Below are 27,782 nucleotides of genomic sequence, written 5' to 3'. Positions count from 1 at the left end.
TTGAATAATGCAACCCCCTTCCTGTCTGCCAGAACTCTGCCAAACCAAGTGCATGGGGCTGGGTTCAAGCAAACTGTTACTTGTTAAAGCAATGTAAAGGATTTGTGCTTTGGAGGGGTTAAAATTGCTCAGATAAAGGGAAAACTTGCAGAGGATCCCCAGGTGCCTGCATGAATACTCCCCAGTCTCTCTGATGCGAGCTGGCAGGTCCCATAAAGCCACTCAGCCTTGAACAGGGAAGGGAAGGGAAGGAGGCAGGGAGCAAGAGCTCCAGCTGCGACACCAAAGCCCTAGAAAGAGCCTCTAACCCAATTCCCTTCAAGTGCACAAGCCTCGCGAACTGCAGCATCTGTTTGCCACTGTATTCACCGAGTTCACGGGGCAAACAAAAGATCCATATCAAGCATGCATATTTCCGAATTGGGGGGGGGGGGGGGGTGGAGAGGGGGGAATACTCCCTTCCTTCACCCATATATTTTTTTTCCTTTTCTTTCCATTACATTTTTTTTTTTTAGGGGAGGTGTGGGGGGGGTTGTCACTAATTATTTTTTTTATAGTAATTAAGAGAGCTAACACCAGCTAGGCTAGAGTGAATGCAAACAAGACCCCTATAGGCAGCACAGTGCATTAATGTAAAATATGCCCAGACAACATAACTTGTCAGAGAGGATTATTTCTGCTTAGTGAATCTGCAGGGGCCCCTTTGCTCCACCACTCAGCGTCTGCCTAGAGAGAGAAAGAGAGAAAGAGTAGCCATTAGTGAGTAGCTACTGTGGCATTGATGTTTGAGCGCACTTCTGAACTGGCTTTTGTTGAGAATATCGGTGCAGAAAGCATGCGCTGTCCCAAATCCGCTGTTACTATGAGAAATGAGGAGCTGCTTTTAAGGTATGTTGTCTCCTTTGTTTTAACGCGTGCTTTCGAGTTGCCTGGGCCCGCTGCAACTATAACCGTGCTGGGTATTAAGTAGTTTCCCTATTTAAAGGAAAAGACAGGCATTGCTGCGTGCAGGGAGTGTTTCCATGAGTTAGAGCCGCACATTTCATGTATGACGACAAATGTACGGAGAGGGCAAGGAGGAAAAAAAATAATATTTAAATATCTTTTTTTAATTTGTTTTTCCTAAATGAAAGCTGGTATTTCTTTTATCACCTCCTTTGCAATATTTCTGCCTGCTTCATTATTATGCACTGGGCATGGAATAAGCATGGAAAAAGCTCAGGGAGACTCCATATTAGAGCTAGTGCCCTAAATATCACTTTAATTTTCACTTAGCCTATGTAAATAGTTATTAATGCTCTACCTCTTCCTCTCCACTTGAGGATGTTTTAAAAATATGTAAATACTTCCGTATGTGGGATTATACGTATATTCTTTATGCTCCAAGGTTTAGCGGGGGGCCAGCACCGAGTTCTCTTTTCAGAGACAGACACACACACACAGACAAACACACACTCACATAGACACACACACACACAAGGAATTATGCTGGAATTGGCACCCCGCTTTGAAAAATGTAGTCTTTTGTTTATTTGCTAGCAGACATCATAGCACTGAATACATCTTTTGGTCTGACAATGGGACAGCTGAACAATGGTGCTGTCAAACTAGCTTAATGTATGTCTGGCGATGGGGTGTTTTTGTTGTGTTTTTTCTTTCCTTTTCTCAGCCCCTTTTTCATTTCCCTTAATCTTTCCATGCATGCAGTACAATATGAAGTCTATTGCCTAATTTGTGAAGGTTGTTTCATCTGAGATCCGCCGCTAATAGTGTGGGGAGGGGGAGGTTTGCGTCTTACAATTATGTCCATGGCATTAAGTTGGAGATTTATTGGTACCAACCTCTCCTTTAACAGTGAAGAGAAAACTTATTGATTCTGAAAGCTTACAATACTGCTGTCAATCTGGTGAATGCATAGTTGCCAAATGTGCCCTTGCATGATTTTATGCCCGATCATATCAACTTTAACTGCTGTTTTGAAGATACTGCTTCTAATTTTGTTTAGGTAATGAAAATGCAATAAAAATGATAAATCAGATCTCAAAGTGGAAGCCTATGCTACTTTCCATTTTTATAATCCAGCTATTAGCATATGTTAGAATTTTTAAGGTCAGGTAGAATAATTTACCTGGATGATTCCTACTCGTATCCCAAAATCTAACAAATTATTCATATGACATTTCATGAATTATCTATCTATTTTGACAGCCATAGTTTAGGATCCAAACAGTTAACAGTTTTTGTTTTGCATCTGGAAAAATGTTCACAGACATTATGCATCAGGAAAAGAAACTGTTACAAAGCTTTTAAAAAATTTGGAGTCGTTACTTGGACAGCAGCCTGTCTTAAATGAAATGAATTGTCTTCGGTCTTGTGGAGTTTCTGAAGCTGTTTAAAGCCTTTAAATAGTTTACATGTTAAGTAAATACATCACTTTTAGTATAATCGTAATCTTTTTTTCCGAGAGAACAGGTATATGGTTGTCAGTGGGTTTATTTTTCACTTGGGTCGATTAATCTTAAGGGCTTCATGATATTTTTTTTTTTGACCCAGATCCTAGTGCATGATTTATACAGGTTCAGGACTCCTTAATTTAAAACAAAAGAAAACAAAACAAAACATTAAAGATTTATTGGTGCGGATCAGAACTTTCTAAGCATGTATTTTCAACAACAATGTTTTATGAGGCAACTCTGAGCGCTTGTTATGCTTCTTTGCATTTTTTCTATTGTTGTCTCATCTCCTTCCCTTGTGTGTTGAGATGGTATAAATCAATAGGAAAGAGTTTACATGAATAATAAGGTAATATCGCATAAAATACACCTGAAGCCTAGAGGTTATGGATTATCAGGTGGTGCTCGCGTGCTGTGTGCTGTGCATAAACATGAAGGGTGCATGGATGGTGTGTAATACAACGGGACCATGCAGTAATTCACTTTCTTGGGAGAACTTCTTTGGAGACAAACATTAACTAGTTCACAACTGCTCTCCACTGCCAGCACCAGGTGCATTGTGTTTTACCAAGTTATCCGCCCGCAGCTTGTGCTTTCTGGCAGCTGATGCCCTTTGTGCCGGGAAACCCAGTGCACAGCTTGCTCTGCTGACACAGAAATGCCCCTTTGGTGACTGCCCAGAGTAGGGTGGGTGCCACATCTGTAGCAGACACCCAGAGACACCTGGGCAGCTCACCCACCCTCCACTTAGAAGGACTATTCAGTACTAAAACTCTTTCCCAAGAGCTCTTCTCACAGGTGAGTTCATGCTAAACTTACAGTAGTTCCTATGTTTTCAGATTAAATGCTGCATAAAATCCATTTGGTGCTGATTTTTTTTGTCTTAGATTACCAATTACTTTTTACTTTTTCCAAGGGTGTTTTCTGACATTCCATTCACATCAAAGACTAAGTTTTGAATTAATCTGTGTGAATACTGCTACAAATAATAATAATAAAAATAAAAATTCTATGAATATTTACTGAAATACTGCTTTTTGAGCCATAACAATTATTATTAACATCAAAGAAAGTGAAGCAAATCTGTAACATACGCTATTTCTTAGCATGCCTGAACAAAATTGTTAGCTTTTGAGAGACTGTATAGGTTTTGAGCTCTCATGCATTAACATGACAGGTGTCCTCAGCCTTACCTATGCTGAATCTCGCCCATTCACAAAGCAATGTGGTGCCTAGCAGTTGTCAAACTTTGCAACATCTGTTTCCATAACAGTGCTAAGAGAACGAATACAGACTCTGCGTGAGTTGTTATTTGTTCTTGCAATGACCAGGAGTAATGCCAAAAAGAAATACTGTCCTTGGTCGTACCTGGCAGAGCAAAGCGCTAGCCTGGAACCTGGCTTCCCATTCTGCCATGGGAAATGGAAATGAAATATAGTTATTTATTAGCCTGGATTCTTTGTCTATATTTTTTCCAGATTCACGAAGCACAATCGGCAACATCAACATGTTAATACTCTCTTTGTTAAATGAGAATAAAACTGAAGTGTTTCTGTTATCAAATTTAAGTATATAAGATTGCAAACTATACCTTTGGGGCTGAAAAACAAAGGAGAGCATTCAATTAATATTCATATCTAGAAGTTTTACTGCAAGTGTAGATTGTGCTTGAATACTTAAGAAGTCATTCAGAAGTGAATCAATACTAATTATTGTAATCAGGAGGGTTAATTAGCTGAAGATGCTGCTGATGGAAAGTTCACTGCTTACAGCCCTGAAAACACCTAAGTTGATGAAATCTGAAAGCAAGATGTCGAGGAGGACTTTGTATAGAAAGAAAGGCTTGGCTTTCCTTTGACAGTTGTTCCAAAGGGGAAGCGTGCTTTTTACTTTGTCTTTCGCATGTTGTTTATTTGGGGAGTATTAGAAGATGCAACTAAATCTGTTGTGGTGATATTTTGTGGTAGTTTCAAATTAAATGCAAGTACCATTTTGGATAACCTGTACTGTCTCTGCAGCATTCATTTGCAGATTACCATAAATTAATATGGATAATCTTATGCATTTGAAATCTTGTTCCAGCACTGTTATGGAAAGTAGTTATTTTTATTTTATTTTACCATTTATGTGCAGGCATGGGGTCCCTCCATGTTCTGTGTTTTTGCGTATGCTCTCTGTCTAACAAGCAGCTATACATCAGAGTGTATGTACACATGCACATGTGCACAGGAGTTTAAACATTTGCTTACTGTGGCTGTTTATTTCATAATCCTCTTCCCCTAGAACTCACAGTTAGTTTTCATCTGCAAAAAATTATTCGACTGCCCATAATTCAGAGACGAGCTATTGAACAAGTAGTTCATGAAATTTAAGTCAGATTATAAGGGATAAAAGCTGAAAACAAACAACAGAAGAAAACCATTATCTTTTCCCTTAATTAGAGCAGTAGTGTTTCTTAAAGTGAGCGTTACTGAATTCAGGAGGATCTAGCTATACCAAACCTTATCTCAGAGGTGAACTGTGGCAAGCTTTTTTCTCTAATGATGGCTAGCTTTTTTTTCTGTGTTGTATTTTTTTCCCTCTTGTTACATTTACTAGGGTTATAACCAAGATGAATGTCTGGACGTTTATTTGAGCACACTGTAAAAAAATAAAACAAAATCTCTCTCTTTCACACACACGCTCATGTAAACTCCCTGATGTAAAGCGATGTTTATAAAAGAAAGAAATCCTGTTTTAGAACATATTCTTCTTCACTCTCTAATACATTAGAGATTATCACGTGCAGGTGCTATTTGTCTTTGCAACTGCTTCCCTATGACTGTTTTACTGCTTCCAACACGTTTACTTGTATGTCAGCCATATAAAGGGTAACTGAAAATGGCAGCTGTTGAGAAAGCATGTCGCCATGCCTGGAATGACATGCATTATCAGGGCAGCAGGAGTTGCTGGCTCCGCAGCCCATTCCGACTTGACCTGTCGAGTGATTGGCTGCCTGGGATAGTGATGAATCGCTGGAGTTTATGAAACAGGACTGCTGGCATCCTCACAGAGGAAACAAAAACTGGATTTTTCCTCTAACACTCATGTCATGGCAAAAATACAGCTTTTTTGTTGTTGTTTTGCTTTTGTGTTATTTCACCCTGCAGCGGAAGCAAATGCAGCAATTAAACTCACTTTAATACTGGTCTTGGCAAGTTAATGCTGCACTGAAGATTAATTCTCTTTCTGGGATGGATGAAGGCAGTGAATGCCTAAGTAGGAATTTTTCCAAATTTAGGGTGAATCTTCATTGGGACCCTAATTTTTTCATCTCTCATTCTGATCTTGAGACTTACATACCCCTAAGTAGTAATGAGGATTGCAGAATGGATTTTAGCTATTCTCATTCACAACTTTATTCTCTCTGCTCTGCTAAGGAGCAGTGACCACTTCGAGGACTAATACCAGACAGATACATCTTCGGGGTTTCTCAACTAATGGCCAAATTGACATTGTTGGAAAGCATCGGCTCTCAAATTTCCACTCATTTTCTGGGTGGCTCATGAAATTATATCATGCATTAAGACCACATTACTAGATTAGGCCCTTAAGAGTTAGTGCTTGTGGGAAGATGTCGTGTTCTGTAAACCTGTACTGGTGCACTGTGAATGACACAGTGTGGATCACAAGCTGCCCTGTGAAATGCAACCAAGTAAAAATGATCCTTCTATTTCAATTAAAACACCCAAAATTGTGTTTCGGAGTGGGGAACAGAGAGGATTACTTGCTTGTCTGTCTATGCAGCAAACTTAGTGGCTAGTGTGCTAGCCTGTGTCCCTCATTCTGGTCAAATAAACTAATTTTAGGTCAATTCTCTGATTCAGAGGAATAGAACAGAGTAATAGAGCAAAAAAAATTGCTTAGGAAGTTTTAAACATGGCACTTATATGATGATAATGCTTTCTGCTGTTACATTAGAAAGGGTTTTTCTAGAGTCTTACGCTTTGCTGCCTAAGCTTTTCTCCATCAGTTCTGAAAAGCAATTTGCATGCTCGCATTTGCTATTAGACTTTTTCACCTTCCTCCAAATAATTGAGCAGTGGCTGCTGCTAGGAGCTGGACACCAGAGGAGCTGACTCTCTTCTGTTATTTAAGGCACAGCCTTCGTGATGTCCCTGCAGTGTTACTGAAACGGAGGAGGGCAAACTTTTACCATATGGGAAGTGGTGGCATTGGGAACTGTTGCATGTGCCTTTGGGTGCACAAGGGGGAAACACTGTCCTTGCTTCCGAGTTCCCATGGCAGCAAATCAGCAGGTCATCTTCGAGAGCAGCCTTTGAGGATGCCAGACAACAGTCTGTCACAGGGAGGAAAAGGGAGCAGAGGGCTGGAGGGGAAAAAAAATACAGAAAATTAGAGAGGGAACGTGGGAATTTGCTATCCTTTTAGACAAATAGAGGAGAAAAGAGAAAAGCAAGGGCACCCTGACGCAGATCATCTGGAAATTGAACCTTGCAAGTATAGATAGCTGTGGATGATGCTATGGCTGTGCTATGGAGTGAATTTAAGATTCAAATCCTGCACCTGTTCTCCCTGGAAACTGCAGGTCAGCATCTGAAGAATTGAGGCCCTCTAGAAAGGAAACGGTAAATTATCAGAAAACTTGAATTCTCAGAGACTCTGTTTTCCACTGTAACAATCTCTTGGTTTCATTTTCCTTTTCTTCTGCCTAAAAAATTATCTATTTTCAGCTAAACTGCGAGGAAGAAGCTCACTCTAAAGCTTGAAAATTTGCCTGCATCATTTCAACCCACATTTAATTTTAATGAGAGAGTTATATAACCCCTTTAAAAATAACAAAACACTAACAGAACTGCATTGGCAACATCAGGTGTTCTGCAGAACTGCTCAGATGAATCATATGGAGATCTGCCTGTGCACGGCTGATGAACATACATTTAACTTAGTTAACCTCCATGCCTGAACATAGCAATCCAAAGTAACCACAATTTTTTTTTTTCCTGCGGGTCATTTTCACAAAGGGATAACAAAATAGTTTACAGCCTTAGGAACCTCACAGCTAATTATTTTGGTATTATTTAATAGATACAAAAGTTCCCGATGAATTGTTGTGACTGTACAAAAGTGAAATATTTTATGTTAAAGATAGAGCTCATTTTTAATGTCTTGCTTCAGAAGGGAAGCCAGTGTTCCTATTTGTTGTACTGAGTCTGAAATCTCTGAAATTGTTAAGAACATCCTATTTAACAGGCAGCTCTGGGAGAAATAAACATTTGACTTAATAAATGTTCCTTTGGGAGAGAGAACTCAGGGAAAAAAGAAATCCAAATCGGTGATTTTGAACCTGTTAAACATCTTGGTCTGGACTCAGTCTTTGACTTCAGAATATCCCCAAGCCACTGGCTGCTGGAAGATGGAAAGGATGACAGTACACTTGCCCTACTCATTCTCTATCTCTGTGCATCCATTACAAGCTATTATCAGTGACAGGGCATGGACTAGGTGGACCTTCTGACCTGACCTATGTGGCAACGCTCACAATGTAAGTTTAGGGAAAAAAAAACAGAAATACAAACAGGCATGGTGCAGCTTTCTGCAAGTCTAAATGCCTCACAGTTGCTGTAGGAGCCTTTTCTTTCTTTCCTTCATGTCTGATTTAATGGATTCTGTCTGCAGGAAATAACAATGTCAAACAAAGCTAGTTACTTTACATATTATCAGAGTGATTGTTTGTTATTTCTGAGGACCAAGATGTATGCTAGGCAGTTCACGGATAAATGAAAAAAGACCTTAAAGATGTTGCAAATTGAGTGTAAGGCGAGGGCCAATTGGTGGTGGTGAAAAGGAAAGAAAAACACGTGGCAGCAGTGAATAGGAAGGAAGATAGAGGTTAATGTTCTGAAGATCCTGCAGTTACTCAAAGGTGCATGGTAGTAGGTTAATTTAGACGCTGTAATAAGCCCCACAAGTCAGTTTCCATCTGGTTTTTAAAAAGAACTCTACTTCTGCCTTCCTGTCTCTTTTGATGTCCCTTATCCATCCACTTGCCTTGCCACTGCTATATTGTGATTTTGCAACCGCCTTTGCCTGTTGCTTTGGGAATTGCTTCCCCTAGCACGCACTCCAGATCCAGCCCTTATCTGTACCCAGCCCGTTCCTCCCACTTCCCCCTGTCCCTCCCACAGTAACCAGCCCCCAGGCTGGACAAAAACCTTCAGGAATCTCAAAGTGATGACAACATGAAGGAGTTTTTATTGTCTCCTAGTAGTTGTCACAGTGGGTTTGGGCTAGGATAAGAGATTTTTGGTTATGGTGTGCTTTTCCCCTGCCCAGTGAAGGCATTATTTGTGAGAATGGAGCTCTGCACATATGAGCACCAGATGTGTGATCCTTCCCATCTTGCCATACAAGCTTATGCTTCTTCACCTGAGTATGCTATAAAAACCAAATCCAACCATATGAAGTCTCTACTATAGGTTGATCTTTCAGGGTTGCCTGGAAATATGTTGGTTTTGGTGTTTTTTTTGCTGAAGTGCCTGTTAATCTAGAAGGTAATCAGATTTGCCTAGAGCGTGTAGAACACTATTTTCTTTCCTGGTTGAGTTTTGTTTGGTGCTGGAATCAGTGAGTTATAATATAGTTCATAAAATATAAAAGAAAAAAAGAAAAAGGGGAAAGGGAAAAGGAAAAAGGAAAAAGAAAAAAGAAAAAAAGAAAGTCAATGCGGGTTGCCAAGTTTGCAAGAGGACTGGGTTTGTCTTGTGTTATCGATGCCTAAGGCACTACACAAAGGCAACACCTACAGATCAAAAGTGACACTTCTCAATAGGGCTGTAAACAAACAACAGGAAGGTGAATCTGGGTCCTAAAGACATTTAGATTGCCACAGAGAGCCCAACTGGAACACATGGGACTGGCCAGATGCTCAGCACCAGCACTAAGCAGGATTTGACTCCATTAGTCATGAGTGACCATCCTAACTCTTTGAATACTGTTAGCAAAGTTGGGTGTTCCTCCAAAGCTTTGTAAAAGCCCTCGGTAGCCTAGAGTGTCTGCCTTGTGCCACAAAACCTTGCCTAACTGTTTCGTGAAGACTGAGTTGTTACCTGTGTAATGGAACAAAGGCCTCATATCCAGAGAGTGATGAAATCACCCCTTCAGTGGTATAAAATCGAAAGGAAAAAAAAAACCAACAACAAAAAAAAAAAAAGAGTGGGAAATTTTACTATAGCAACCAAGTTTACATAACATCAGTATGCTTCAAGTGAAAGCTCTAGAAATGCTTAATTTGAGATACCTTTTTACAGGGCTAATTTTAAATGACGTTTATTTCTGAAAATTACTGATTAGTTGCAATAGCCCATAGAGCTAGGTTCTTCCTCACAAGCAACTGAGATTTCAGTACTTAAAATTCATTGTTCACTCCTAGCCGACAATTTAATCTTCTTTTAGAAGACTTTTGGTTACATGCAAACTGTTTTGTACCTCAAAACATGATGAAGGGAAAGCTGTTAGGTGTTTTGTTTTGTTTCAGGAGAAAATGCAAGGTAATTAAAAAATCCCTTACTGAAAAGTTAAGATTTTAGGAAGCAAAACTTTATTCCAATGTCAGACCTAACTGTTAAAGATGGAGTTGTTACAGATACTCAAAATACCTGAAAAGGGTAAAACTACAGAATCGTGTCCTTTACTTTGGCTGCTCAAAGAATTCTACTGCTTTTCACATTAATTACTCACTGCTTTCAGACAATTGTGCAGCACTGCACACATGCTTTCTTCAATTTGTGCTTATGTGCTTTGGTTTCCTTTCCACTGCCTTTCTTGAACCTGTGTGAAGCCCATAGACTTCCTGGCTCACTGCTGATAGGCAGGCAGGCTCATTTCCTTTTTTTTTTTTCTCTGTTCTCTTCTATTAGCCATGCTACTCCTTCCCAGTTCATGGTTTACCCAGGAGGTTATTTCTCTGTGATAGATAGCGAACACCTGATTTGTATTCACTAGTACTATCTGGACCAGATTTCTTTTTCCACTTGCATTAGTGCAAGATCCTGAGTGATTCCACCAGAGTCGTTTGAGCCCACTCCGAATTTACAGTACCGCTGCTGAGCTCTGATTCTGCCTCCCCTCCTAGAAACTTGCTTTGATGTCAGAGATAAGCTGAATCCAGAGCATGTTCATTGGCTTAGGGGAGAATAAAGCAGAGGATTTGAACTCTCTTCCTGCTGCCTTGCAGGCTTGGTGGAGAATGAAGTCACTCAGAAACTTTCCCTTGAAGTGATTCCAAAGGTAGCATTTCCTTGGTGCAACACTGGGGGGCAAGGAGATTAAAAGAATGGCAGTTAAGGAGCGAGTGAGGAGCAGGGTCTGGAGAGGTGAGCACTACGCTGGATTTGGCTGGGGTACATGGAAGGGAAGGGATGAGAACGGTGGCAGTGATGTCAGAGTGAGCTCATATACTTCTGAGTGATCCGACAAGTCCTTTGTCTTTCTCCAGTCCTACCTCTATTGCGTAGGTTTTCTTTTTGCTCTGAAGAGGTGTTCATTTTCAAAGGCTGAATTGTTTGGAGAACCGCATCTAACGTTATCAGTTTGAAAAGCCATTTAAATGATGACTAATCGGCAAATGGGAGGTAGAAATGTTCTATCTGCTTCGTTAGATGCATGGAGAAAGTGAGGCTCTGAGAGTGCAACCGTGGGACAGGTGGGGTCTGGGCCTTTGAAATGAGAGCAGGTTGGGGAAGAGGCATTTGTAGCTGGAATAAGGTTAAATTCCTCAAACCACTGATTCCAGATTCCAGGTTCCTTCCATAAAATGCCCATATACTCCCACCAGCTGAAAATTCTTGGACAGTGGTTGCACAGGAATAAAGAAGCTCCTCTAAGCTCCTGTTTACCTCTATTCTCTGATATATACCGTGAAAATTAATGTCGCTTCATTTGCTATTACCCCTCTCCGTGTCCCTCTGTACTGTAATAACAGACCAAAGCTTCCACTCATTTACCTCAGCAGTGTTCCTTCATTTTTAGTAAAAATTGCTATTTTGCACACTTGTGCCTTTCAGGAATGTGGCAATACCATTACAGGTAACAGAACCAATGCGCAGATCTTTGTTGTTGATTTATATATATATATATATATATATATTTTTTTTTTTAACCACTTACCATCTGTGTTTGAGACTTAATACACACATAGGCACTACATTATTTATGTTTGAGAACCATATGATCTGAATGCAGTTTCTCCCCATAAGCCTTCCTGGAGTTCTATCTCAATATCTTTTATAGGCTGGGTTTCTTTTTGCATTTGACCCTGTTCCTGCCTCTAACTTTTAAATGGCAAAAGCAAATGTGCTTTGAAAAGTGTGTTACACTGTAGTTGTTAAATAAAGCAGTAACCTATGCACTTGTAATGCTTTCTCTATGACCTACTTACATACTACTTCACCCTCCTTATAGTATGATTAAAAGCTGCTTTGAATCCACTATTCCCTCAAGGGATTTGAGGCTAGAATTTAACAAACTGCTGAGAAGGCTTAAGTCAGTAAGAGGGCTTCCCTACAGCTTCTTCCAGCTAATTCACATGTAATTAAAAGGAAAATAAATATTTCAAAAGAACATACGTTCTAATGAAGCATTTTTAAGCACTTACACCTTGTGAAATGGGGCAAATTTATAAAGATCTCACTGTCTTGTAGTCAGATTTGTAGCAAAATTATTTGTGATGCTTCCCCCCTCCCTGTCCTTTCCATCCCATGACTTTTCAGCCAGCAGCAGCGGGAATGCGGTCCTTGAAGGTGGCTGGGGAGAGTGACGTCTCCCAGATGTAGCACCAACAAAGCGACGGTGAGCCACACGGGGTGAAGGGAAGGCGGAGTCTTCTTGCAGGAATATCTTCATCCTCACAGAGCTGTCTGCATTTCTCCCGAGCTAAAACCTGCCCCTTCTGCAGTGGCAAGATTTTGAAATTGAAAGTTAATCCAACTCTGCTCTGGGCTGGATTAACCACCATGGTGGCCTCAGATCAAAACCCAGGTGGCTGCATCCAGCTAGAGAGAGCTGTGCTGGTCTCCCCTTTTATTTGCACTTTGCACTTATTTTTTTATCCTCTCTCTAGGCCCACGCTCTGGCGGATGGCTGGCGGAGAGGAATTGCGATCAATGGAGTAAAGGAGAGGCATAGCTTTGCTTTGTGTTTCTGTACAGAGATGTTTAGGTGCCATGGTGCTGAGGACAGTATGTGAACATATAGAACAGAGCAGATTAATAACACCACAGATATCTGTGCAGGACTGCAGCTGTCCTACAGGGATTACGCTGAGGGCCAAGCGAACCTTTTCTTTCTTTAGACTTGCAAAGTAGGCAAAAATTTTAGCAGCCTGAGGGGTTTTTCTTCCTTTTAACTGTTTAAAATGGAAAAGTACCTTGAAGAGTGCAATAAACCGGACCCTGAAAACTCGCCTAGTCTGTATTTTTATCATCAAATCGATGGTGGTCAAAATTTAACTAAAACTTGGTGCAATTTATAGCATATTTATGCACCGGCCTCCCTTAATTTTATGTTGAAATACCACCTGAAAAGTTTAAGTGTAGTAGTGCTTAATCAGAGTTTGTTGCTTTTTTTGAGTGTTGATTATCTGGAACAAATGGAATTATGAAACGCGGAGAGAGATTCAGAATGAGGAGCAAATACAATGCAGATAAACATTTTGTCTGTCTAGACTGCTCAGATCTTCCAGTAATCTTTGCAAATATGTTAATATTCTCTCGCCTGGAGCTGCTATGTACTGAAGCAAGGAGGTTTTGGAGAGGCAGAGGAAAATTTATACAGATTTTCAGGGGGTGGAAGCGTGGGGGGGCCGCTTCGCCTGTTTGTATGTGTGGAATTTGGTGCATGTCTCAGCGTTGTCACTTCTGCGCCTTCACTGCGGACAGCCCCGAGTGCAGCACGGTTTTGGGAAGGGGCTTCTGGCAGGTGACAGATGTGCGGGCTCGCTCTGTAAATGCCACACCGAAATCCAGGTGTTTGATCAAGGTGGGCTCACTGTCACAGCATCACCTCACGAAGCACTGCCCCCCCACTTTGGGGCGATGAGTCTGAACCGCTCGGGTGCACACACATCCCCAGTGCCCACTGTGCAGCGAGACAGCTGCGCCTTCCACCCCACAAGCGGGTGGACCCCAAAACCTCAACAGCGCGAGGTGTTTTAGGGATCCCGGATGAGGGCTGCCGCTCAGTGCAGCTCCTGCAGGGCAAGTCTCGGCGTGACCTCTCCTCCTGAGGAAGGGGCAGTTGGCGGAGGCTCCGCTTGCAGCCTCAAACTTTGCTCGGCTCGGGTTCCCCATGCTCGGCGGCGGGGCCCCCGCTAGGCCTCCTCCCCGGACCGGCGGTGCCCGCCGGGGGCTCAGGGGTTAACGGAGAGCTGCAGCGGGGAGGTGGCTCCGCCTCCCCGCTCAGCACCTGGCGCTCCACCGACAGTTGCCTCAGCAGTCGATTTCGGAGGGGATTGGCGGAAAAAGCAAGAGGGGGAGAGAAATGTGACAACTGCCGGGGCTGGCGGCTGCTGCGGGGAGGCCTCCGCACCTGTGCCTGCCTCTCCGCTGCCCGGAGCAGTTGTGGGATCCGGCGAGCCCCCGCCACATCCTCCCTGCAGACCGCCGCGCCCGGAGCCCAGCATGACTTCTTCGTTCAAGCTGGATTTCCTTCCGGAGATGATGGTCGACGGCCGCTTGCTGGTCTCTGACAGAATGTAAGTGGCACCCGGCTTCTTCCCCTCCTCCCTGCCCGCCCAGACGCTTTGCGCTCCCCAGAGGGCCGGGATTGGGGCGGCCGAGGTAGTGGGGGGGGAACGTGAGCATCGCTGCGTGCGGTGGGATCGACCCCCCGCTCCTCGAAGCCTGGTCCCGCTTCCCACGTTCCGATGGAGCGGCAGCATCAGCTGCCACGGGGCTGAGAGCAGGCGGAAAGCGGGGCTCTTCTCTCTCCCTTTTTATTTCCTAAGTCCCGGCAGCTTTCTGGTGCGGGGAGTGTTAATTAGCACGAGGCGCTGCGCTTTACGTGCAGTTGGAGCGGTGATAAGGTTTATCGGGAGGTGCCGAACGCTGGGATTTCAGGCGGAGAAGCGTCTCCCCATCGCCTGCCTCTGCTCCATTAATCTCGAGCTGAAAGTTTCTATGATCATCCTCTTGGGCTTTGACAATTGACAGGAATTTTCAGGTAACCTAAGACTCGCGTGGAGGAAAAAAAAAAAACAAAAAACAAAACTAGGAAAGGGGGGAATGATGAAAGATATGAATGCTGAGCGCCGTGCTGCGTTTCTACCGTTTCTAGAATGCCTTTTATTTTGTTGCTTTTTCTTCTTTCATCAGGATGACAAATGTGGTTTGAGTTGCATGAGAATGAACCGAGAGGCTTTGGCATTGACTCTGCACTGGAGCTATTCCGGTTGAAGCAGCGCTTAAGTTACAAATGTAAATAAACCCGGGCGTGCTGCAGAGACTGTCACCTGCGATTTGCGCAAATCAGGTTGTGTACTGTGCCTCCCTCCAAGACGATTCCGACTTTTGTTACCTCTTTTACTGGCAACAAACTTTCTGCTCAGGTGGAGCGTTTCCCTTCGTGTCTGAGCGGAGGTATTCGGCAGTAGGCAGTTGTTCGGGCAGCTGGGATTTAATGAGTGCGATGGAGAGGGGAAAGGGGCAGGGGGAGAACCTCCTTCGTGTGAATGACTTACGGGTTTTTTAGTCTTTGGAGGACAGCAGTGTGTCTGTGTAAGTGGTGCCCATTGCCTCTGGTTAGTGATCTTAATTCAAATGAGTTCTCTACTGTCTTTCCCTCCCTTCCCCCCCCCCCTCCTCTTTTAAGATCTGTGTTTTTATTGGCACTGGTCAGCTAGGTTGAGTTGGAAAAGGTGCTGTATTTCTCTCCTTTTGCATAAAAATGGCATAGGTATGACTTGTAGGGCACAAAGTTCCACTGAACGTTCAGTTTGCTTGCCTTGCGGCTCTCCGTAGGGACGTGCCACAGCTACACTTTCCCTTGTCTTCACTGTCTATGCTTTGATTAGACTTTCTACCTGCTGTCCTCCCAGGCAGTGAGGAAAGCTGCCTCTAACAAACACCTGCAAGCTCAGAGGCATTAATAACTGCATCTGATGATGCTGTGTTATTTCTTGGGCTTATATAACTTTATCTCCAACTTGCCCCTCAAGGGGGGAGTACCCTGTCAGACTCTTGCTTCTGCATGCTGTCTGTGATCCTCTTCTCTGGGAGACATCCACAATGTATTTTAACACAGCTTGAAACACAGTCAGTGTTCACCAGGCACGAGTCTTCATGCATGTCCAAAGAAACAGAGATGACTCTAGATATATATCAGCATCTAAGCAGATATGTAAATACTGGGATGGGACAAGGGAACCGAGAGGGGGTTGCTCCAGCACACGCATCCTTGTAGGATTTGATACTGGTTCCTTCTAAATATTCTGGAGAGCACTTTGGAATTTCTTGGAAGAAAAAAAAAACTTTACCTCCTTCATTTCAGTGGTTGCACTGTGATGTTCTGGAAATGCTGCTTCCTTGTATTAGCCAAGCTTTGCTTTGCTGTCAGTTGAAGTAATTGTGAAGATTCTATGATTTCAAGGGATCATGTGTCATGCGTACAAATTAATACTGAAAGTGAATCCCTCTTTACGAAGGGAGCATCCATCCCCCAAAAATCTTGAAACTAAATGTTCCCAGTGGAAGCTTTCCAAAGCCACCTTTCTAAAACTGTGTGATTTGCTGTTTAAAATGTTATTTTGTCCCTCTAGCAACGTGCATTTGCTTTCCAGTCCCCAGCTCTCTGGACTAATCAGTGCTGAAGAGAATGCAGTTTGATTACGCATAAAGGGTCAGGGGCATGTTCACACCTTGCCCTCTGGCTGGCCTGCCCCAGACGTGTAGTGAGACACCAGCAGCGTGCTGTGCTGTGACAGTACAGCGCAGAGCATACTTGAAGTTATGATGCAGCACAAAACTTTTAACCTTGCCATCTGGTCTAGCCATTGAGTATAGCTTCGTTTGGTCTTTAGCAGAAAGGAATTTCCTATTTTAGAGTGAGGCAATTAACAGGATGCGTATAAAAATCTCTTCTGTTTTGCAGTGCAAATTTGCAGAACTGGATTTTTTTTCTCTCTCTTTTTAATGCCACTATAAATCAGGAATTGGTACCGTGCAGTATCACTTACACTTCACATTGTTTACACATTCAAAGGTTCTTTGTGAAAGGACATTTTCAGTGTTACCTGTTTTTTCAATGTGCAATAGGGAAGAAGAGTTTAAATTTTTCATATCTGTTTTGAAAATCTAGTGCAAGCTTGATAGTTAAAATACTCTTACCTCTCTTAAATTGTTAATTTCTCTCAAATGTTGCTGCCTTCCTTGCTTTGCTGCTTCTACTATCTAGACAAATATAAGTAAAAGAACATCAGATACTTTGAGTATGATTATTTAGTGTAATTAAACTATATGCATACCATTACTTTGCCTGATTAGCAACTGATTGGCAGTTTTACTAAAAAAAATAATAAAATCATTAATGGAAAATAACATTGGAAAATAGACACTCCAGGATATGAAGCATGAACTTCTTGTTCTTGAGAGTAGGTGGCAAGTTGGATGTTCCATATATCACAAATTCTTGCAGAAATAATTTATTGCTGTAATTGAAAGATCAGAAACTGATGTTATTCGTAACTTGTACGTGTCATTTCTGAGGACTGACCAAATACAAAGAGGAGATGAAATATGAATGGAAGAGAATGTGTATTTGGGCAGGTTTGGAGAGGGTTAATGGCTCCTAAATACAGTCATGAAACCTGAGTTCATGGTAATTTGCTTAGTAATTTCACTGAGTTACCTGTAGATGCCAACAAGATGGTTGTAAAGTGGTTGCTTTGAGTATTAACTATTCATCATTGTAAACCCCTACACTGATTTGTGAAATACCTCAAAAGGTTTTTTGGTTTTATGATGTGTGTTCCACTGCCTGGGATTTCCTTTAATGTAAATGAGAAATAGCCCTTTTTACTACCAAGGCCAACTCAGATTTTACTTCAGTAGTTCATATCTGGGTATCGTGTAAAAAAAAATGTGATACTCTTGTCAGATGGCTTACAGCAGTTCACATGCAGCTGCCTGGGCTCCGTGGCAATTATGCATGAAAGGCATTCACTTTTGAATTCCTGTCTTTTTTTTTTCTTTTTCTTTTTTTCCCCAAGATAAGTCAAAATCAGATAAGTGCAATATGCCGATTTAAAAGGCAGTAAAGATCAATCTTCGATACTCTTTGCATGCATTGTTTAATAAAGAAAGGATGTTGTCATTCATGGGTCGCTCTTGCACTTAACAGACAGAACCTTTCCCCACCAAACATGCAAAACAGGGACTTTTCCAGCATAAACTGGAGGTCCTAACATTTTTTTTTCAAACTTTACCTCAGGGGAAGCTCAACATGCTGTCAAAACTAATTTATCAGCTGCCTGTTCCTTTTGTATGTAGAATGTCAAACCATGAGTTGCTTACTGAAAATGGATATCCTGTATACAGCTATTTTGAATCCACAGCCTCACCTTTGTACTGGCATTTCACTTTAACTTTGGTTTAGCGGTAGTTATATTTGAAGTGTTGTGAGTTGTTACTTAACCATAACTTAATGGACCACGATTCCCTGGGTCACTGTGGGGGGACAGTGAACTGAAAGGAGAGGAAAATTCTCGATTGTTGACAAAGAGCTTCAGAAGGGAAAGTAGATCTTTAGTTATCAACTGCACGATTATGGTTTTGGGGTTCCTTCTCTCCATCTTCTTCCCTCACAGCTGACTAGAGTCGCATTCGGTATTTAACCTACCATAACTCTGAGCACATTAATATTTAAATATATCTTCCACTTCCTATGATGTGATCTCACAAGTTTTTAAGCCTCCCCCACATGTATTCATCATCCAAATTAATCATCACTTATGATTGCTTTTAAAAACTTTGACAAGTCTAAATATTTCATTGGCATTTTAGGATGTTTGATATTTTATAAGCATATGGACTATTCACATTTCATAATTAATTCATAGGTTGGTACAAAAATACTTCACTCAACTGGTATAGGAGAAAGGTGTACAAAACTGAGTAGTTCTTAAAAACTCCTGGAATAAAAGGAATGTGTTTTGGCAAGGTGTAACCTTTTAGAGAGGATCTTATAACTTAATGATAAAAAAAATTCCATCTAAATTGCATCTTCTGACACTGCTTCCTTCGATTAAAGCAGACTGGTGGCTGAGTAAGGCTAACTGGAGGCTCGAGTCACAATGTACAGAATGCATACATAGAGCAAAGATGAGTTTTACTTAGCAAAGATGTGGAAAAACAGGAAAAAAGCCTTCATAGGTGCAGCAAAATGCAGGAACTAGAATGCCTGTTTGGAAAATAAAAACTAATTAGGGCAATAAATGTAATGTTCTCAAATAATTGTGAAATAATTATTCCCCTTTAGAATCTTCATACTTTAATTGCTTTTTCTCTGCATTCTGCATTCCTATGTAGAGGAATAGAAGCGCTCGTGTTCCCTCCAGGATTTCATTTTTCATTTGCAGTAAGCTGCTGGCTTTCTCATAAAGGTTTTCAGAAATATGTTGCCTTAAACAGTGTTGTGTTCTTCCATATGGTGTTAAATATTATAGGTGAATGGCAGATGTTGAAGTGATAAATTCTTTCCTCTCGTCCAGATAAAGCACCTTGAGATTTAGTTGTGCGGTTTATCCATCCTCTGTATCACAGATTTGTAATCAATTCTTCATTTTCATTGAGACTGTATTACATAAATAGGACACTTCAGCAGTGTATTCTCTTTGCTCACAGCTTGATCCTTGAAAAATCAGCTGACAATAGTTTAAAATTATAATATTAATAAAGAGAAGATCATCTGGCCTTCAAATTGACATCTGAAAGCAGCTTCTGTTTTGTGTTAAATCTTAATTACTGTATTTAAATGAATGCCTAAATGAGCCAATTCACAAAGGAGTTGCCTACTGTACCAATAGTGCCTGTTTTGGTGATTTTTTTTTTCCTTTGAATTTAAACAAATTAAAAAAATAGCTTATACTGAGGCTCTGTTTTCTTGCGTCCTACAACTCAGATGAAGAATCTCAAGTCTGGTCCCTGCTGTGGGGCAGTTCCTCTTCTTTGGATCCCCTTGCCTGTAAAATGATGGCAGTGGTACTTAAAGCCAACTTCAAGCCAATGCTTCTGAAGAAACCTCAAGCTCAGCAGGATGGACTCTGCGTTGGCCTCTTGACCATTATTTTGTGAGCTCACCCATCACTCCCGTTAAAGGAGTAGTGTGCTGTCACACTGGAGGAACAGAGATTTTGGCTTAGGACCAGGGAGGGATTTTTATATACACGCAGCAGCCCTGCTGGATCCCTCACCCTGGGAGGAGGCAGCCATGTCCAGCTGTTCTCCACTCGTCCTTCCTTCTGCTGCCACCTGGGATGCTCCATCTGTTGTGAAGAGGTGTGCAGGGGATTTGTGTCCTTTCTTCCCTGATGTGCTCCAGAAGTTGAGCTGCTTCACTTTTCCAGAAGAGGAGCAGCAGCTCAAGTGTTCTGTTTTCATGGTTTTCACATCCTGGTTCAGTTCTTGGATTGTTCTCTGGATCGTACTCCGAGGTTTTAATGTTTACAGCCTTAATTATTTCCATAAATGCAGGCCTTGATCTTTAATTAAATTATATTAGTAATTTGCTGACTTTTATTTCCATTTCCTTTTTCAATCTAAGTTATCATGTTAGAGCAAATACAGCTCCGTCAGAGTCTAACAGACCCTCTTTCCAGCAGTAATAGCAGGTGTTGCAATGCTAATCTGCAGCTTTTTCAGTTTTGTGCCACTCAGATACAATGCCCTCTATACAGAGGGATTGGTGTGTGGGTAAAATCTACCTCTTTGGCACAGGCATATGTTGCTCGTTAACCCCTGGATCCAGGAGAGGCAGTTCATGCTGAACCAACCTTGAGCCATTCTGCCCCAAACCACACTGTGCTTTTATTGCTCAGTTACTGCATCGGTGTCGTTGGAAGCGGTTCCAGACTGTCTGCAAGTCACAGCTGACGAGCTATCTTTTGTTTCATAACCTTGAAAAAGAATGAAGAGCCTTCATCCTCTTAATCCAAAGGCGTGATGCTGTCTTCTTGTTTGATACACGTTTGCTCTTTCCGTTTCTTGTTTCTCCATGGCTTTGCACCACTGACTGGCTCAGAGATGCAAAAAATAAATGTGAAAATCAGCAGCTTGCTTGACCCACCACTCGTGCCATTGACTGCAGACCTTACTGGCACTTGGTCCAGTGGCACTGGGTGGCCTGGCGTCACATAAGTGCACTTCATTTCCCTGAAATGGACCCAGGTAATTGAAAATTATTAACTTCTGGCAGAGGATAACTGTCTTTGAAAATCTACAAAATCAAGAGGTCTAGTCTGTTCTTCTCTTTCATTTATTTTATTTTTTTCTGGCTCATTCAGTTGCCTGGATCTGTCAGCTTTCCTCTGTAATTCATTGTTAACAAGAGAGACATCTGGCTATGCCCTTTATCAATAAACGCTTTTATTTTTTTAATATTTTACTACAGATGGATTGTAGAACAAGCTTTGGGAGTCTGAAACATTGTCAAACATGCTGCATGCCCAGTGGCTATATCTTATAGAAAAACCTATTCGGTAACTGGTTTTCATACCAAATGCTGTAGAAAATCCAAGTAGATGTCTGCATGCCTACTTGATTTCACCTACCTTTAAGTAAACTTGGTTGCTTCATGATGTCTTCTGTGAGGGAAAGAAATCCATCATTTTTTCTGCAGTGTATCTGTAAAAACACCCAGGAAAGCTGATCATTTCATTAACTGGAAATTGAACCTTCTAAAACTGAAATTTAAACTAAATTTCTTCCAAGATCTGATTGCTTGGAAAACCTTTCCCCCTCTTTCCCCCTCCTACAATTTTTTCCCCCTTTTTCCCCTTTCTTCATACTTCAGTTGCCTTTTCCAAAATACTTTTATCCCCCACCCGGCCCAAAAAACTGTTTAAAAAAATAAGTAAGAGGAAGGAGAGAAAGTGTTCAGTGGATTACACTGACTATTACTTTGAGATTTGTTGTGGAAATCCCCAGTGCTTTTGTGTTTTTTTAGTCTTTAAAATTGGTTCCTAACACTGTCCTGATTGGAGGCTGTTCTGGAGATTTTTACAACAAACACCTAAGTGCCCAATTAAGGGATAGCTATAGATTTAGATGATCTCTAGGGGGAAAAATACAAATATCATTCCCGTTGTCCTAAATTGACACATGTAATGCAACTTCTTCCTTTAAGCCGTGCAATTTTAGGATTGCAATGTGAGCACTGGCTGTGGCTTTCACAGCAGGTTCAGAGTTGCCAACTCCTTCTGGAAATGAGCATTGAGTGGGAGGTGACCAGGGGGTAAAGGAAGAAATAAAATTAGTGTTTAATTTTGCAGGATGTGGAGACATATGTGACGAGTAAAGCAGTTCTTAGAAAAGAAGATCGTCTCTAGACACATAAAGCAATATTATCTGATATTTAGTTACAGACTATAGCCTGCAGTCTGTGTTCAAGCCAAACTTCCAGTGGGTTTACAGGAGCTTGGCTTGAATGAAGAATGCATAATGCCCTGCTCTGCTTCCAGTGCCAGGCTGGCCAGCTCTGAACCAGCAACTGCAACACTATATGCTTTTTGCATTCTTTTTTTTTTTTTTTTTTTCTATGCTTCATATCAGAGCAAGCATCAACTCAGAAACCAGAGACAAATAACTTAGGAGATGCTCTCGTACCTTGCTCGCCAAGCGTGTTACTGTTATGATAGAAAGTAGTCCATTTTAATTCTTGGGAGGCATGCTCACACATCTCAGGTCAGGGTGGAGGGGGGTTCTTTTGTTCTTGATAAGCATTTTTGCCTTTGCCAGAGAGGAGGATTCCTGTCGGTGCCTGGGGGGGCTTTCATTTCTCACTGATGCGCATCTCTCTCATTTGGCTGCAGAAGACAGAATACAACTCCTTTTAAGTTGGTTTGCTGCCTGTGAAGAAAGACTAAATGCAGCAGCTTCGTGGCTGGGCTCTGATATTGTGAAGGGAAGTTTCACAGTGTGTTACTGACTTTTAAAACAACTGCCTTTGCCTGATTTCATTACTGCTTAAGTGTAGCTTAGTATCTCACATGCTGGACTGCATTTATTTGTCATTAAGACAAGGCAGTGAGAATAAGTCTTCAGAGTTTCAATATCTTCTCCTTACCATACTCATGCCTGTGCAGTTCTGCAGTGTATTGCTGGAATGAAATGAAGCTTTATATGCCTTATTATAAATTATTGTAAAGTGTAACGTCTTTGGGGCAGATACTTTGTATTTTTGAGCTCTTTTTCTGCAATGACTGATACAACAGGGCCCCGTAGACCCTGACTTAAGGTTCATGCATTTCTTGCTAACTAAGAGAAGCAACTTTTTGACCTGCTAAATACAAACCCTTCATCTTGAGCAAACACATAGTAATTCATAGAGGAGCATGTTTTTCAGCCAGAAGTATTGTTTACAGTACTTCCTTTGGTCCAAGCAGTCTCCAAGCAGCAGTGACCCATATCTGTGTTTCGAACGTGTTACTCCAGGCTCTTTTAGGTCATTTCTTTTTCCTGTGTGCATGCAGTTTATCGGATTTGGGAAAAGGTCCTTCAGCATCACCACTGATTGTGTATCTTTGTTCAGGAGCAGCAGGTTGCTTGTAGTGAGAGATCCACACAGGGATTCAGAAAGGAACAATTTTCAGCTTGCAAAGATGCCTGCATTGCTACCTGGATGCTCTGCAGGAGCTACACTCTTCTGGGCTGTTTCTGTGCCTTTTTGCCCCCTCTCTCCTCACCTCCACATCAGGGGACACTTAAACTTCTTTACTTTCCTGGCCTTCAGAGGATTTGAAGGTCTCTCAGCATCCCTGTGCTCTTGGTTTCTATGCAAGTGAGAAAGGAAATTGAGAGGACTGCAGCTGCCTTCAATCAGTCAGGACTTTGATTTTCCTGTTGAATTTGAAGACGGAGATATGGAGTGAATTTGGAATTGAGAGATACCAGGCCCCCATCTAGAAAATGTGGGGAGAAAGGTATGTTTTTGAACAGGCTTTCATGAAAGATGCAAACTCAGGATTACCTAGTGGAGAAAATCGTTATTTAAAATTAATGTTATTTTTAGAAAGTGGAGCATCATTTATGTTAACAGGAATGGAGGTTTTATTTTTAAGCCAAACAAAGCCTCAGATCTCAGAAAATGCAAAATTGCTGCTGATAATTTCTGAATGCAAACCTGGAAGGCTTTTCAGAAACTTAGAAGAAAATAAATAAACTTTCTTCTCCTTTCTCAAAACTCTTTGGGCAAAAAAAAAAAATCTGTAAATATTTAACAGCAAATAATCACATTGCCAAGAACCAGCAAACAAAGCCCTTTTATCCAGTCCTATAATATGCTGTAAATAATGAAAACCCTCATAGATCTAGCTGAGTTTTTTTTTCTTCTTTTTAATCAGTGAAGAAGCTTAGCATCTAGCACTTTAAAAATCCATCAACATAGCTAAGGCTTTTTTCCAGTATCTTACCACCTCACGTCATATTTTTGTCTGTCCTTGACACATGCAATTTGCCCTGCTGATACCTGTTTAAAATGCTGGACGCCTTCAGCATGCACTGCTACATGTTGTGTGCCTGCATGAAGCCTTCCCCTTTTCTGCCTTGCAAGGTATGAACTACCCTGTTATCTGCTTTTAGCTACTGCTGAAAGGTTGCTGTGACCACTGGTTCACCCCGTTATCACCAGCCATTAAATATTCAAACAAACACCTCCGTGCTTCCTACCCAGCTGCTGTGGTGGAAGAAGTTCCTATAAATATCTTTATTTTCTTTCTTACTTGATAAAAGAGGTAGGAGGAACCTATTGAACTTAGAGATTCGCTTACAATTTGTATCAGAAGTGTTTAATGATTTTATATTCTTAGGTTTCAGACAGTGGCTTATGTCTTGAGATTACCTGGAAGTATGACCATCCTCAGTAGTCATTGCTTCATTACCCAGCATATTGGAATTATCAGCATGATTATGCATTTCAGGACTTCTGGGGATATGGATATATGTGTTGCTGAAACAATATTTTTCTTAAACAGAAGACAATATGTTTTCTTGCTTTTTTATAATGGGTCTTTTGCTATGAGGTTCTCTCAGCTTTGTTTTTTGAATAGCCTCACATAGGAGTAATCAACCAAATATTATTATACTATGGTTTTGTTTTTGTTTTTTCTCATACCCACAAGTTTCTCTAATTACCCAATGCAACTCATTTTATCTGTGTAAGGGCATTTGTTAATTCCAGGTGATAAGCTGAGAGTTTCAGCCTGGACTTCTGTCCACTGAAAGAATATGTGGTTAAACTCTGTAGGACTTTAATGTAATCAAATGTTAAGGAATCAGCTCAAATTATAGCTGTGACAGATTTTCTGTGTTAGTAGTTGCTTCAGTGTTGAGGTGTTAGTGAAATCTCTGTGATCAGAGAGGGTGGTATTGCTTGATACAATAGATACATGGATTTGGAAGTTAGGTGATGCAGCAGAAAGTCATTTAGGGGCTGTAGTAGATGTGGCCCTTCCTTAAAGTGCTTGACAGTATATAGTGAAACTGGTGGTGAACCTTGGCTAGCATGAGTGGTTTGGAGTCACATCAGAGATGGTGATTCCAGAAAGACTAGTTCTTATTCACAACATAAGGACTGAAGCCAAGGCTTGCTGAAACTGATGGGCAGGCTCTCTTTGGTTTTTAAAGAGCTCTTGTATAGATAAAGGCAAAGAATTTATGTGAATTAGACAGATTCAGTGAGACAAGTTTGATTTTTCTTCCTTGCTTGTGAAACACTGCTGTGTACTTCTTCAGCTGCCCAACTAGGCGGTGGTCCAATCCTCAAGGAATGCTTGGACATTGTGCTGAAGGACACAGTTTAGAGATAACTATTGGTGATAGGTGGACAGTTGGACTGGATGATCTTGGAGGACTTTTTCAATGTTGGCAATTCTATGATTTTTTTTCTGGTGTTGCTGGAACAGGAGTGTTTTGGTAGCTACCTGTTTGGAGTCCCAATTAGTGCCAAGTGCTGCTCAGAATCACAACCCTTTGTGAGACGGAGACAAAGTTTCAACTGATAACAATGTAATTTGCTGTTCTCCTGATTAGTCTTCCTGGCATTAAAGTATTTGTTCCCTCCTCTACTTTTTGTTATTTTTATTTTTTTAATAAAAACTGAGGAAGTCATCTTGACCTAATGATATGTTGGTAAATTTAATGGCATCAAACACTTAATAGAATCACTCAGGTTGGAAAAGACCTTAAAGATCATCGTGGTCCAACCACGATCTAACCAGACTACCCTAACTTTTAACAGTCCTCTGCTAAATCATGTCCCTGAGCACAACATCCACTTGCAGTGCAGTTGTGGGCTCCAGAGAGATTCTGGAGCTGGATACTGCTTCGATCCTGTGCTGGGTGAGGAATACTTTGCAGCACTGAGCTCAGTATCTACCTGTCCCCTCGTACCTAATTGCCAGGAAGACCTTGGGATACTGTATGGGTGCTTTGTTTTGATGTGCAAATATGCACCTTCTCTCTGTGTGTAAAACCCTGTTATTTGAGCTCACCGCACTCTGAGAATGGATATGTTCAAAGTAATACCAAAACAACATCAAGGGCACTTTGCCTCAGGCTGATTCTGGTTTACTACATAAGCAGAATACTAGTTACTCTTAGTAACTTAAGTAACTAGAAACTTAGTAGTTATTTTTCTTCTTCCTGAAATTCATTCCCAGAGCTGGTTGTGTTTGCTTTGAAGCATCTTCAATTTCCCTTCTAACCTGAACCTGTTGGTTTGTCTCAGTGTGACTTCCACTCTTACAACATTGCTGTCTGGTCATGTGATCATTATTATTTTTTTTAATTTGAACTTCATTTAATTTTGCAACTGCAAAATGCATGACCATTTGAACGAGGTGTACTGATGACCCACTTTATTTTTAGGTATTTTAATTTTTGTACAGGTAGCAGATTTTCTATGCAACTCCAATTAATCTTTGTTCTGGTTTGCATAGGCTCCCTGTACAACAAGTAGAGTACTGGGAGAAGTAAAAGCAGAGTGTATGTATGGGCTGGTATTAAACACAATCCTTTTCGTACTGAATGTTAGCTTGTTGAAATGCCTCTACTCTTGGCAGAAGACAAGCTTCATAACCTAAGAGGATGTGATTTGAGTGGAGTTTTCATGCCCCATGTGCTCATTGTGTTCTTGCCACTGATGCAAACATTATCTATAATTACATTTTCAAGAGACTGAAAATTGCAGTCTTTGTGGAACAGAAATGCAGCTGAAGAATGGAATGTATATCCTCTCCACCCTCATTATAAGGCTTATAAAAATCAAACTATAAGGCCCAGTACTGTAGCTTTCAAATGCAGGAAACAGCACAGTTAACTTGTGCACTTCTTTTTTTCATTGAAATTTCTGACCTTTTCATGATCTTTTACTGTCGTTACCATGTGTGGTTGAAGCTAGTCAGATTTCTAACTGAGATTGATATAAATAAAATAATTAGTCAATTGATATTTTATTTCTAATAGTATTTTCATAGATTTGAGATGATTGGTAGTAAGGTTTATTGCATAAGTCCTAACAGGGGTGTTGAAACTTCCTACCTTGCCATGTTGTGGAATGGACATATTTTTTCAGAAGAAAAATTGAATGGAAAATGATGTTTTTTCATGCTTTTTTTCCTGCACAAAAAGGACTTTTAGTGTTGCAGCTTATTACAGCTCACTAAACTATCTCTTCCTCACATCAGTGTTACCATGTTGTGTTTCAATAATGAAGGAACAGAAATCATAACCCAGTGAGGAGGAGATAGATGGCCTTGATTTCCTAATGATACAGACCAGGCACTGGAAGCTTGGTCAAAAACTTTCGGGGGGAAATGACCAATCCTGAATTGTCACAATGTGCTTTCAGGAGTAGAAATCTATGGAGTCAAAGTATATCAATTCCTGTCATTAGCTATTAGTTTGTTATTTTCTGCCCACCCCGAGTATGTTGGGCATTTGAATGATCTCTGAGAGTGTAACTTGCCCCCGTGGAGATGACCACAGACTGTATTTGGCTAGAAAATAACACAGTGGGTCCTGTGATTCATTGTATTGAAGAGAGTGAGTAGAGATGTTTAAT

At 41.1% G+C, this 27,782-nt stretch overlaps 1 protein-coding gene across 7 annotated transcripts in view; it reads left to right on the top strand.

Moving 5' to 3' along the window:
- The window catches only part of CELF2 (CUGBP Elav-like family member 2), a 375,872-nt gene that overhangs the window by 118,970 nt on the left and 229,120 nt on the right, over nucleotides 1-27,782 (top strand). For 2 of the 7 annotated variants that reach the window (XM_065743742.1, XM_065743743.1), the window contains exon 1: nucleotides 685-888. The exons of 1 other annotated variant lie outside the window; for it this stretch is intronic. In XM_065743742.1, coding sequence (XP_065599814.1) covers nucleotides 782-888 — 107 coding nt within the window. In that variant the 5' untranslated portion in view covers nucleotides 685-781. Of the gene's footprint in view, nucleotides 1-684; nucleotides 889-13,902; nucleotides 14,206-27,782 lie in introns of those variants that run through there. 4 more of the 7 variants (XM_065743747.1, XM_065743748.1, XM_065743744.1 and 1 more) reach the window with 3 other exon arrangements.

Source organism: Cyrtonyx montezumae, unplaced genomic scaffold, assembly GCF_038088225.1.
Source record: "Cyrtonyx montezumae isolate F1298 unplaced genomic scaffold, pur_monq_1.0 scaffold_3, whole genome shotgun sequence".
Classification (NCBI taxonomy): Eukaryota; Metazoa; Chordata; class Aves; order Galliformes; family Odontophoridae; genus Cyrtonyx; species Cyrtonyx montezumae.
Note: the sequence above shows the minus strand (reverse complement) of the source record. Positions and strands in the feature narration are given on the sequence as shown.